The sequence below is a fragment of the Abramis brama genome, assembly GCF_963993115.1.
Source record: "Abramis brama genome assembly, chromosome: 5".
NCBI classification, from domain to species: domain Eukaryota; kingdom Metazoa; phylum Chordata; class Actinopteri; order Cypriniformes; family Leuciscidae; genus Abramis; species Abramis brama.
The window spans coordinates 12,198,996-12,213,201 of NC_139967.1; the positions used below are offsets into that span (position 1 = coordinate 12,198,996).

Sequence of the window (14,206 nt, forward strand, 5' to 3'; positions counted from 1 at the left end):
TTGTTGTTTTATGGAAAAAATTAGTGAGAAGATTCATCAATTTCTTCTTTATTTGTATTAAGGGATTAAAAGCAGCATCCAGATTTGAAACTACATGAAGGCAAGTAAATATTTCAGGTGAACCATTTCTTTAAAGTTTGAGAAGAACATTGAATCATCAGAGAAGTCTTAGACCTACAAGAAGCTGAGGAGATTATGTCCTAACTATGGAGAAAGAGCCAAGTGACAAAATGGTTTTGCGGTCTGAAAATTTGATCTAAGGTGAGAGTGTGGAGTTGCTCCCTCCACTTAAGCCTGCTTGAACTCCAGCTGTGTCACGCTTATGGTCTTTGTCCATGTTTGAATGTACACACACTTAATTACAACATTGTGAAAAGTATGATTCATTAGACATCTGCCTTGTTCTGTTTCTGTCAGAGCTGTTAGGAGTGGAGGATACTCTGCTGGATGTCTTTGAGATGGGGATGATAATTTTGGGGTTTTTCCCTAAACGACAACCAACCTTGTTAACCGATCATTGACCCTTAACCGACAAGATTGTTAAATTAGAATTAAATGAAATTATATATATGAAATAAATGTTTAATTTAAATAATTAACAGATTAAAGGCACAATATGTAATTTTCGCCGCTAGAGGTTGCTTATTCAAAACAAAGGCGTAGCTTGATGATGCCGTGATTTAGTGGAAACATGGGAGTTGTTGTCTTTACCTCTACAGCCAGTGGAAAATAATCCAACGGGACTCATGTTCATGGATGAGCTAATGTATTATAGATTTATTAATGCGTATGCATATGTGTGGTAACGCAGCACTGTTTTATCATATTAGATACATTTGAGTGTGTTGAAAGTTGTTATAATGCTACTCTATGCGTTTGCTACTATGTGGCTACTATGAGATACTTGCTGCACACAGCAATAAGCTAGATCGATATTAAGCATGGTAAAAATGATATTTGCAGTAATCAAGAAAATGAGATTTAAACATTAAGACTAATATGTAATATTTAAACATTAAGACTAATATTTAAACATTAAGACTGTTGTGGAGTGAGAGGAACTAAAATAGCCTATAGCTATGTTTATAATGTTTGTAAACATTTCGCTTTAGTTACTGGTATTTTACATGAATGTAAAATATAATGCAACTTGTACTTTTTTTTTTTTTTAACTAAATTTTATATGTATAGTGTTTTTGTTTTGTTTTTTAAATCATGTAGCAAGCGTTTAAAAAAATAATAATAATTTTTTTACTTTTTAAACTGTTTAACCAATTATTCGTAAAAATTCTTACTGTCGGTTAATGGTTAACCAGTTAGTTATGAGATTCCATACTTTGAGCTGTTGGTGAGCATGTTCTGCCCATGTTATTCTGAAACTTACTTGTTTTACATACTTGCAACAACACTTTAGATGTTTAAAATCACAAATTATCTAGACCACATAAAGCTGTAACCCCACTTTACTGTGCTAATGATAAAAAAACATAAATGGCACACTTTTCTCGTTTTTTTGTTGTTGTCATTTTCATCAATAACACAAAAAGTGTCAACATTGCTGCAACAGTATTGACAATTGCAACTAAGACTTTACCGTTGCCCTCAGAGGTATTTGCTACCCAATGATGGTAAGATATCTTCTTTTCTAATGGCTTTCTGAGTTCAAATGTGATGACAAAAGTCGAATTTGTGAGCTGGATCTGCAGCGGTCTGTCATTTGATATGTGTGATGAAAATCTTGGGCCTGTAGGGATTTTGTTACCTCTGAACTTAATGCACTAGTATCCTCTCTAACCTTCTGTCACTGACTACCACCGTCTGCTTGAGTTACAAAGCCAGAGGTTTTGCTTCATCGGGATGAAGCTTGTCACCTAGTCTGTTATGTTCTTGGTTTAGTGGTTGAGCATTTGTGTGTTTAGTAGTGCGTCTGCATGTTTGTGCATGTTGAAGTGTGTGGTTGACTCAGATTTTTCCAGATAGTTTGAAGGAGTGGCCTTTATTTCCCCATTTCTTTCTTTTTGTACTGGTTTTCAGTTCTATGTAGAGAGAGACAAAAAATTGGTTTGACTGAAATACTTACATTTAGTGATATTTATACTTTTCAACCTTTTTATCGGGTCTACTGATAATGGCACCAGGTGGTGGGTCTTCGAAGAACGATACCCAACAATAGTACAGTTAATGTAACTTATTTTATATATTGTTTTGATTTTTACTCAACATAGCCATTCATTTTCAAGTGATAAATGTAAAGCTGCATTTAGACAGACCAAAACAAAGATACATTTGATGGCCATTTAGATTGTGAAAACAATTAGCAAAATATAATGACATGAATAATAATATTAACAATAATGATTTTTATTGTTATTGTTTTTATTGTGATATAATAAGTTGTTTTCTCTACAATCATTTAGTTAATTTTTCTGTACACAAAGAAAATCTTGTTTCTATAATGGAATCTAGGCATTATCTTAACATGCAATAACTCACTTCCTGTGAGCATAATATTTTGTAAGAATGAGCTGTAAACCCTACTTTGGTTTTGAAGGGATAGTTCACCCCAAAATAAACAATTTAATAATCCTAATGAGTAAAGAAAGATGATATTTCACAGAAGATATTTTAAAGAAACTTTGTAACCAAACAGTTGTTTTTTGTACTATTGACTGCCATTTTATTGACAAAAATATATATATTTTTTGTTCCACATAAGGCAGATGAGTAAATTATTTTTATATATATATTAGTGCTGGGAAAAAATTAATCACGATTAATCGCATCCAAAATAAAAGTTTGTGTTTGCATAATATATGTGTGTGTACTGTGTATAATTATTTTGTATATATAAATACACACATATGCATGTATTTATTTAAGAAATATTTGCATGTATATACTGTATATACATTTATACATAAATTATATTATATATAAATATAAATAATTTATATATAAATAAATTAAAATCTTAAATATATACATGCATATGTGTGTATATATATATATATATATATATATATATATATATATATATATATATATATATATATATATATATATATATATATATATATATATATATATATAAAAAAATTCATTTTTTGATTTTTGGTTGAATCCTTTCAGACTTTATTATTAGTTTTGTATTTTGTAGATAGCCATCTGTAGAAAGTGTTGTATTTGTATATCTGATGGTGTAATTTGCCACATCTCAGATTACTGTGGTAATACTGGCAAGATTAGCACGACAAACCAGAGCAGTGGTGTTGACAAGCGGAACAGCGTTCTGTAATTAGAGAGCGCTCAGACACGACTGTGACATCCAAACCTCTCCGGGCTCTCGTCTGTCATCAGCGTCACACACGAACACTCGCGCCCGCTCGTAAATGATGTCACACTCAAGCGCTCGGCTGCCTGGCCAGACGAGCTCAGTTACAACCAACTCTTATAATTATCTTGTGTTATTTACATCATTAGTTTCACTGTCGGTTCCTGCAGGCTGCTTTCCTGGAGCCTTTATAAAGAGCCTTATCATCTTAAAAAGTGATGGATTACACCAGTATAAATTCATTTTTCATTCCGACCATAATGTTCATAGTCAGACTCACAATGCAAGTGTGTGGGAAATGTATTAATCTGTGGAAAAATATATATATATATATATTCACACTGTTGTGTGTTTTCTCTGAGCAGATTGCTTGATCCATCTGTCTGTTTCTTAGGACTCAAACGAGCTGGGATTAAACATTTTTCCTGAAACTTTAAAGTTTTTTTTGAAGGAATCGGAATGTCAGTGCTTTTATAGTCTAAATGTTTACACAGTTTTGCTTAGATATTGTCAGCAAAGTATTTTTAGACAAGTTCAGACTGCCAAACTTGCAGTATGTGGCATCAGTGGGTTTTGTGAGTGAGTGTGGCTTGTCATAGCATACTTTTTTCAAGTTTTTTTTTTTTTTAAATATACATTTAGCCTCCAAAAAAATTTCTCACTTCAGTTTGTGTGCATTTTTTTGTGTGTCTGTGTTGTGTTGTGCCTGCTGTCCTTCTGCTTTGCACCCCTCCCCAAGTATCCACTCGGATTCAGTGCAGCACTGCATCTGTCTATGGTCCGACTTCCCGGGACACCCCTTTCCCAGCAGCCCCCTGCAATCAGACAGCTGGCTCTGGGGGAGCTATTGTTCTTGTGTGTATGCCAGGTCCTGCACAGCTCTTGGAACTCTTCATCCTTCAATGGGAACTCTTCATCCTCACTTGATTCCCTAAAATCCTCAGAACTATTCTTCTGTTTCCCAGTAAGGAGCAATGGTAGCTGTTTGGTTGAGTGTTGGAAGCTCTTGATGTGTAAGTGGCAAGGCTGATAGAGTTTCAGTATGCTTATCTAAATTGATAATTTACTCCGCCTCATGTCTTTACAAACCTGAATGACTTTCTTCCTCCTTCTGAGGAACATAAAAGAAGATATTTTGAGAAATGTCTCAGTGTTTTCAAGTAATACAGGTTTGGGAAGACAGGAGGGCGAGTGACGATAAAGGGTAGTGATAGACTTGTATATCAGCAGGTCCCGTGACAAAATGAGGGTGGGTTGACTTATTGAGTTGGCCTGCTTTCATCAGGGAACATTAAACCGTATTCCTGTCGTCCTCCTTATATTAGATTTTTTTTAAATATTGGTAACGCTCGATATTGGTCATGTTCATGTCTCTCCTCTTAACATTTAGATTATCTTTGCCTTCAACTGACACTCATTTAAATGTAACCTTTAAAACACTAATAATTTCATAACCTTTAGCAAATTAATTTACATTATGATGTTGTGATACCTAAATTCACTTAAAGTAGTAAAAATGATTCATTTTAATACTGGCCATTTGTTATTTTCTAACCAACAAGAAAACGTATTGATTTATTTATAATTTTGAATTGTGGATTTTTGTATTTGTTTACAAATACTTTTATACTTTAATCTTAGACATTGCTTGCCTGCTCTGTGCTCAGATACTCCTTTTTGATTTGCTGCCTTCTATATTTACCTGAACGTGGCATGTCATGACTAGATGCCCTGCTCCTAAGTGAAGGCATTTGTGTGTATTCGAGTACGTTTTGCCGTAAGGAGAAGTGCTATTCTGTAGTAATGTCTTTTGAGTCTAGGGGAGTTTCAGCTGGGTTGTGGCTGGATTCTTTGTGTGGGAGGCAGAGCAGCATGACTCAGAGTCTTATTGTCTTCCCCTTCAAGAGACCATTAGGTGTCTAACTACTCACATGCTATCGGTCTCTCTCTCAACACCCTCCCCCTTCACTCAGCTGTATACTCTCATTAACATATGAAGGAAGTGCTAGGAAACGGATGGCTGTGGCCTTCTGCAGGCCTTGCATTCCTACTTTCCATTCATCCCTTCTCTCTGACCACCTCTAATAGTTTATGGCACGAAATATGAACCATCCTGCAGGAAACTGCCGTTTACCCTTATGCCGCCAGCCTTTATGATATTAGCAACAATTTCCCTTTAGAGCTCAAATCCTGAAGTGACAAGGAAGCAGACTTTTATAGGGTGTATTTAGTGACTAGTTTTCACTTTGGAACTTAATACCTGGTCATTAGATTCAGTCTTCTGTCATTTCTGCTTGTAGAAATGTTTCGAGTTCAGCGTTTGTGGAGTTTTTTAAATTAATAAAATGATCAATGGCAACCCTCTATGGACACTGAAGCTTGAGTCGCCATTGGCCAGTAAGTTTTTTATTTTTATTTTACTCGCCAGAATTTTACATGGAATTCAAGAACAATGCAAATATAAAAAAAACTACATAAATATAAAATATAAATTTCAAACACTATTAAAATCAATTAAACAGTCTGTAATAAAATAAGAACTAATGATCAAACTAGAAGCAATAGCACAAATAAACAACAGAACAAAGGTGCAACTGAAATGAACATTGCTTTTCAGGGTTTCAGGTAGATCTAACAGTATTTGATTTCTGAATGTTTCTAATCTGTATCTAACTAAAGTAGTCAAATGTGAAATAACACTGCATAGTATTCACTGCACAAGTATAGATGAATCTTTATTAAAGTTACAAAAGTTATTCAGTCAAGACAATTGAGTGATTTTTATTTTTATAAAGTCTGTTGTTTGATTAACATTAATATTAAAAACAGCAGCAGGAATATTAGGCTGCTGTCACTTTAAGATATAATTCACGGGTCAAATACACTGATTCTGTACACGTGTTTTATTTCTCAACTGTTTACGTTCACTTAACGAATACATTTACTGGGATACTCACCAAGACGGTGATTTTGAATCTATACTGCAATAGTTTTATATCATCAGTCACCCAAGGCTGTTTATTTGTTACTTAAGGTATTGATTTTGTATCATGTTGAAGCCAAAATGTTGCGTATTGATCCAGCCATATGTTGGACACATTTGTTGGGATTCCTGCCTTTGAACTGGGCCCATGCGCATGCGTCACTTCCCAGAATAGAGGAAAAGCAGGAGAATGAGAGCACCAAAGATGAGGAAAGAGAGAAACAGGAAAAAGGGGGCACACACAAAGGAAGTGAGAGTTCAGTGGCTTTACTTCAAAGTCCACCTCCATATATTCTGTGCAGCCACATGGACAGATGTAACTTAAATTGTGTGTGTAGCCATTGATGTGTCATTCTGATTCCCAGTCTGTATTCCAGGAGCCCCCTACTGTTCCTGCTGCACTGACTGAGCTCTGGCAGCTACTGACTGCAGATTTTACCTTATATGGTCATCCTCAGCTCCCCGCCTGTCAACCTTCCAGACCCATTTCCTCTTTCCTCTCCATTGGCTGAAGCACAGTGCTTGCGCCCAATAGAGTCTTTGATAGACGCATAGAAGAAAAGCGGGCAGTGTGAAGGGAAATTTTTTGGTTAATGTGTAAAGTCCATTGTGGCCATTTATTATGTTTTTTTTTAATTGTTATTATTTATAATAATTTATAATATTTATATACTATTATTATTATAAATATATAACATTTAATTTTACTTTATCATTTTTTTAAGTTATTCATCCAGAAGTTATTTTAAAGGGTTTACAGAATTTGACTTTTTTTTTGTGTCATTTATCCATAAATTAAATCCAGATGGGATGTCACTACAGTACATAAGTCACCGTAATTTCTTGCATGAATTTAATAATCAGAATCATTTTTAATAATATAATAAATGCAATATCATAACTATAATAATTTTATTTAATTCAATTTTTGTATTTAGAATAATAAATGTGTTTGTGTTTTTTAAAAATATTTGAGTGTCAAACCTCAAGATCTCTCTTATCTCGTGATCTTTCTTCCTCATTTCTGTACCCTATTCTTCCCCCCTCCTCCTCTTTCAGGTCATATGCATTAGCCAACTGCGTAGTATACACCTGCTCTCATTCTGACACACACTTGGCACCGCCCCCTCTGCCCTGATTGGCTGTTTACGTGGATCATGAATTGTGGTTGGACAGCAGCTGGGGTGCTTCAGTCAGGTCGGCTGTAGTCTGCTGCCTCTGGGTCCTCGTGAACTCACAAAGGAAATGGAAATTTCCATGCTGACTAGATAAGACAGACATGCTTCAGCTACTGCAGGAAGCATCTGTGGCTCTGTAATACTTTCTGCTGGCCTCTTCCACAGTGTGTCCAGTCTTTCTGTCGCTCTCATTTCCTTTTTTCCATGGTTTTCATGTCTCTCTTCACTGGCATCTCTCTTTTGCTCTCTGGCGTGGTTTTGTTGAGGCGAGGAATCCTTATTTAAATATGGTTTATTGATTGAATGGGTTGAAACCCGTGTTAGTTGAGGTGAGGGATCTGCAGTAGTGCTGTTGCTATGCAACAGGTTAGACTCGCTGCACTGCAATGATGGTTTTGGACAGCTCCGGTTTTAGTAAGCTATAATTAAGTTGCATAAATATTCATGATGTAAGTTTAGCAGAGCTTTCCTGTAAGTTTTATTTACCACATTGCATGCTTGATTTAATGATAATTCACAGTAATATTGTGAAATATTTATTACAATTTAAAGTAACTATTCTATTTTTTTTTTTAAATTGAATGTGATGACAGCTGATTTTTCAACAGGCATTACAGGTGTCACATGATCCTTCAGAAATCATTCTAATATGCTAATTTTGGTGCCGAAGTAATATTTTTTTGTGGAATATTTTTTGTCAACGTTCTTTTATGAACATTTAATATAAGGATGTTTGAAATAGAAACCTTTTTTACGGTTTTATATATTATAATTCCCATTATTTTTTCATTATTAAATTGACCATTCAGAGACATTGCAAAAAACATCTGTGTGTTGTCATTGTAACTGTACCTTTTTTTCGTTTCTGATGAGCAGACATTCTAAAAATGTCATGGGGAAAATGCACATAATATAGACATCTCGGCGACATTTTTGTGCTATCAGTGATCATGACATGATGGATCATTTGAAATCCTGGTAATCAGTTGATATCTGCATTTTTGTTTCTTTAAGCTTCTTTCTTTGACTTTTGCTTTCATAATTTGCTCATCCCATAAAAAATGTCTTGTGATCACAAGCTTGCATAAGCACATATAGGCAAGCTTTATATACTGTCTCTGAGTGTTTTAATAACTGATAAAGCAAACCAATCCATAGGCAGATGATTGCTGCTAACCTTCTTCTCCAGTGTCAGTGATCCATAAAATCCAACTGGCAATAATGTCAGTAAATAAATAGAGCGGCTAATGCTAGTGCATCATCCTGATCCTCATCGGTTAGAGGCTTTGAGTTACGGGTTTTCACTGGAAGGTTCTCTTGAGAGAACTTTTATCACCTTCCCCCTTTTTTCCGCCATCGCCTCCTTCATGTCTACGACTAAACAAGTGCAAATGATCATAGGATAACCAACAGTGTTGGTGTTATGCATTACAGGTAAAGTGCATTATGTAATCGGATTACTTTTTTGATGTAACGAGTAAAGTAACATTACTTTATTGGTTCCACTTCATTTTGATAGTCCACTTTAGAAATTCTACGATAAGTAACTTTTCAACTACATATCAACTAACTCTCATTAGAGTATTAGTAGGCTGTAGTAGACTGTCAGTAGACTGGTTAGGTGTTAGGGTTCGGGTTAGTAGAATAAGTTGACTTGTAGTTGCCAAGTTACTTATTGTCAGTAGAATGTCTGTTGGGGGACCAACAAAAGAAAGCGTTAGCAGATATTAAGCAGATAGTCTACTAATCCTCTAATGACCGTTAGTTGACATGTAGCTGCAAAGTTACTTATAGTTAGTAGAATGTCTAAAGTGGACTATCGAAATAAAGTGTTACTGATTTATTAATTAATATTTGAAAAAGCTCTCGGATTTCATCAAAAAGATCTTAATTTGTGTTCCGAAGATGAACGAAGGTCTTACAGGTTTGGAACGACATGAGGGTGAGTTATTAATGACAGAAATTAATTTTTTTAGGGGTGAACTAACCCTTTAAGTAATGTTCTGTGTTCAATACAAGTTAAACCGTATTGTAGCTGTACATTTTTTTTAAAATGTATTAATAGTTTCCTAGGTTTATTATCTTCTGGTTAGGTGATGTTTGTTTCCTTTAGGTAAAGTTTCTTGTCAACAGAGCTACGGGTGGTTGCGTCATAACGCTTTTTGCATGTATTGTCTTTACCAGCTTTACATATTCGTCATAACTTTACACAGACAATATCAGTAAGTGATTCTTAGCTTGTTATCTTATGGTGCATGTGATGGTTGACAGACCGCTGCCCACAGCTGGACTTTGAATTAGGAATTCTGTTTTTATTGGCAAGCAGCCGTATCAGTGTGTAAGTGTGTATCATTGTTTAGCTGTTCATGGACTGATTGGTAATCCGTATTTCTGATAATAGGGCGGCATTTCTTTGTGTTCTGTGTGAGTCTTGGATTATTTTCTCAGTTTCGAGAACGTCTCGTGGATTCTTCTATCTCGTTTTCTTTCCAGTTACCTTTGAACATTTCTTGTGAAGTGGTTTTGTCGTCTTGACCTTTTTTTCCATTTGAAACCATCCACACGCACACGAGGGGCGGTTAGCTCACGAATAGCCACGAAAAGGTATGGTTTCTCTTTCTCTTACGTAAGGTCGTGTTCTAACCATGCCCAGACTTGAGAAGGAATGTGTACACCGAGTGGTTTTCTGCACAGGTGGGTAGTGTCTTTTTTTTTCTTTTTTTTTTGTGTACAGGCTGGGCTTGAGAATAGCCCAAGCTGTTGTGCACTATCGGGCTGGGCTTTCTGCTGTGATGTCATCGCACCATAGGCAAAGCACCAGCATGAACAAAAGAGCGGGTGTGGACATCTCTCTACACTGAACAATGTGATCAGATGACACCTGATCACACTGCCCTGTGCAGAGATTGTGCTCTCGTGAGAGATCAAAGGTCATGACCTTTGAGCAGAGGGCACTGATGACATCAGGAAGTCAGCTGACTGGGCATGGGACCGCAGCCGTGCCTTTATTTGGCTTCTTTGTTTGCTGTGTACAAGGGAGAGGATGGAAATCTTCTGTTGAATTTTCTCTCTAGTCTTCAGGCCTGTGCATTGTATAATGCTATTACATAAGGTGCTTAGAATGAAGAATAATACTGTTTTTCACATACAAACAATCGCATTGGACTTTTGCAGACCTGTACATATCTTTAAATATAAAATTGTAATATGTTTTGGAAAATTAAAAGTACAAAACAAAAAGTAAGGCTTGTTTTTATTTAAATGCACTAATAGATAGTAATAAGCATTTAAATAAATATGAATTTTTTTGACTTGCAAACAAATCTCTGAACTGATTCATTTAAACAGACCATTTGAAATGACTGATTTAAAATAATTAATTAGGCCTATTATTTACCAAAAAAATAAAAGTGCAATAGTCATTGTTTCTATTCCCAATATTGTTTAAATGTATATTTTCAGCAAAATATAATTAGTATTTATTTTTTTATCCATATTTAACTGTGGTTTATAATTTTCCATTATCATAGATGGTTTTTTTTTTACTGGGTAAAATCATCTCATTTTAGCTTTCTCACACTACCCAAACCTCCGTGTGACCTTTCACTCCAAGGTTCAATGGCCTGTTGCACACGTATTTCTATCTGCATTTTGAAACAGAGCTGCAAGAACAAAAGCCTCGCAATCTGTTTTTATTACATATCAGCTGTCGTGTGTAAATGTTTCTGCTGTTCGTTTGAATGACCGGATAAGCTATTGTTTGACAATTTGGAGAAGAATGGGTTTCTCCACCCCCTCCCCCTCCCCATTTCATGAATGCAGACCAGGCCTTAAGTGTTTGTTTTGGTGTTACGTAGAGCTTGGCTGTCAGAGCTCATTTCATTTACCCAATGGGCCAAATGCTTTCATAATCTAATTTTTGTCTTTGTGTCTGTTTTCTCTCTGCAGTCGGGCCGTATAGATAAGGCCTACCCTACAGTATGTGGCCACACTGGTCCTGTTCTGGACATTGATTGGTGCCCTCACAATGACCAGGTCATCGCTAGTGGATCTGAAGACTGCACCGTGATGGTATGTCACCCTTTCTCTCTTCACTTCCACACATCCACTGTCATCATTTAAACGGCCTTAGAAAACTGATGGCATTTTAACATTCTGTCAGACTTGATGCTAACTGACACAGACGCTAGGTATACTGTGAGAAATGTGTAATAAATTTGCATATGTAATGAGAGGGTGTGTGTGTATAAAAAAAATATTAAATGAAAGTATGTGGAAAATTGTTGCGCAAACAGTAGCTCAAGCTCAGGTAGGTCAAAAAACACATGATGTGAAGCGTTTGTATAATAAAATATAGACAATCACAGACATTCGCATTTGGACGAGATTAGATTTCTCAGAGGACCGTTGAGTTTGGCGAAAAACACTAGGAAATTTGCCCTGGAATTTTTACTGAGGTCGAATGAGAGAGAAAAACAGACATGGAAGATTTGTATGAGATTGAAGTACGTAGGTGAAACACGAATTTCTTTAACGTCCCCCTGGAAAACTAGTACCGTCCGAATAGGGCTTTACTAAAAAAATAATAATAATAATTTCTGAAAAAAAAAAAAAAAACTGATCACAAGCTTTTGAATGGTATTGTATGGATAAATCTAAATTGAATTCTGTAATCAATGCATTGATATGTATCATTCTGACAATTAACAAATCACATTGCATTGATTACAGAATTCAACTCTAGGTAAACCGCTGCAGTCATTTTAAATCTCGTTTATTGATGGGTGGATTTGACCATTTCTAGATAAATTTCCTTAAATAGCCAGCATCACATCTCACCCCACCCATTGAGTCCATGTGTGGCTGGCAAAGTTTGCCCCATGACTCATGCGAACTGCAGTAGATCGGATCATAGCATAACTAAAGGCTTGCTTCTCTGGACTGTTTTAGATTAGTTTAAGCCCAGCCTGAAGTCATTGAATCAGCAGCTACCATTTTATAGTTCTGAGGTCAGTCTGGCTGGCTCTGGGTCTATTTATCACTCTACTAGCCCTTATTTGGCCAGTGTGAAGAAAAAAAACGCAACTCCAGTGCTCGTGTACATGTAATGAGTGTGCAAGTACTGAGTTTATTAGGACACCGTCTCTCGTCCGCTCTCTTGGGGAATACTGAGGCCGGGAAGTTGATGATTCCTGCTGTTTTGCTCTGTCCTATCTTCCTAGATCCATAACATCGGAAATATATTTATTAGGGCTGGGCATTGACACAAATTTCACGATTCGATTCACAAGCTTTCGATTCGATATCAATTGATTGTGGCCTATCAGTACATGGCAAATTTCCTTAAGGAAAAAAAAATCTCTCTTAATGTTGTAAATTCATAATGTCATAATATTAAAGGTTTGTAGGCTACTTGCATTTAAATTGCACATTAAGTTTTTATAATATTATAATACATTTTCAATGACATGATTAGTTAGTTTTTACACGTATTAACAAAATATATATAAACATTTAAATGGTGGCTGCCATAAAAAAACATTAAGGATTTATATGCAATATAGTTTATTTATCTAGCTGACTAACGAGTTTTTGGACATTGAATGGCTTTTTCTGAGGTAAATGTGACAGTTTACAAGCTTTTTATTGACGTCGTTCCGCGGTTGAAACACTGATTGAGCCATTACATGAGACATGATATGGATTTCTGTTAATAGTAATGTATCTTTTAACATACCATTTGATGTTCATTCATGTTTATTCCGTGCTGAAACTAGTATCAGAAGAGATGATTGGTTCACGTGCGCTTCGCGCTGCTTGCTCTATTGCTGCTTCTCTGTCACACCACATTAAAGAGCGCAAAAACAGTATTTATTGTTTGTATTTCATACTAAAACTGACAGAATTTGAAAGGTGAGACTTTTTCATATCAGAAGTAACGAGGCACAAAGCTTATTGAGATTTGTTGGATTGGAGGCCCGTTTTGTTCATTCAATTGAGAACAGCATAAACTGAAAGATCAATTCTTGTGATTCTAAGAAGTTAGGTCGGTTCTTCAAAATGAGAATCGATTAAAATCGAGAAATCAATATGTGTATATTTTTTTTCCCCAGCCCTAATATTTAGGTATAGACATGCTGGATGGGTATTTTTATTAGTGACTATGTTTTTAGGGACGACAATGTTGATGATAATGACATTGCCCTGTTTCCTTAGCAGTGTCTCGTGTCTATGTAAAGGAATAATGTATACTGCATCCAGTGTAATAATATATCCAGTCCATTATTACACAGTTAAGAGGTCGATATACAGACATATTTAAATATAAAATGTTGCAGTTTTTTTTCTAATCATCAAAAAAAAATTAAGATAGCCGTTTAATAAATGCTAAAAAGGACGTTAAAGAGAGCGGCTTCAAAATCGCATATTACTATTTCTGTCATAATAAAGTTAAAAGGTCATTATACTTTTAATCCTTGTTTAAATTGATAAAACTCTGCTGGACTCCTTTATTTGCCCTCTGCTGCCATCTTCAGACAAATGAATGTAATTGTAGAAGTTGTACAAAATGGCTTAATCAAATTTTGGATCATAATGGAATTCATTTTAACAGCTATGTTTGATTTGGTGTTATTTTAGTGTTATTTTTATACTATTTGGTATCAATGAATATTTTGAATTTCAGTTTCTATTTTTTTTTATACATTTCTGTTC

At 35.4% G+C, this 14,206-nt stretch overlaps 1 protein-coding gene across 4 annotated transcripts in view; it reads left to right on the plus strand.

Annotated features, from left to right (window-relative positions):
* The window catches only part of coro1ca (coronin, actin binding protein, 1Ca), a 48,168-nt gene that overhangs the window by 23,034 nt on the left and 10,928 nt on the right, over positions 1-14,206 (plus strand). For all 4 annotated transcript variants that reach the window (XM_084114702.1, XM_084114700.1, XM_084114701.1 and 1 more), the window contains one exon: positions 11,441-11,563. In XM_084114702.1, the coding sequence (XP_083970828.1) occupies positions 11,441-11,563 (123 nt within the window). The remainder of the gene's footprint in view (positions 1-11,440; positions 11,564-14,206) is intronic.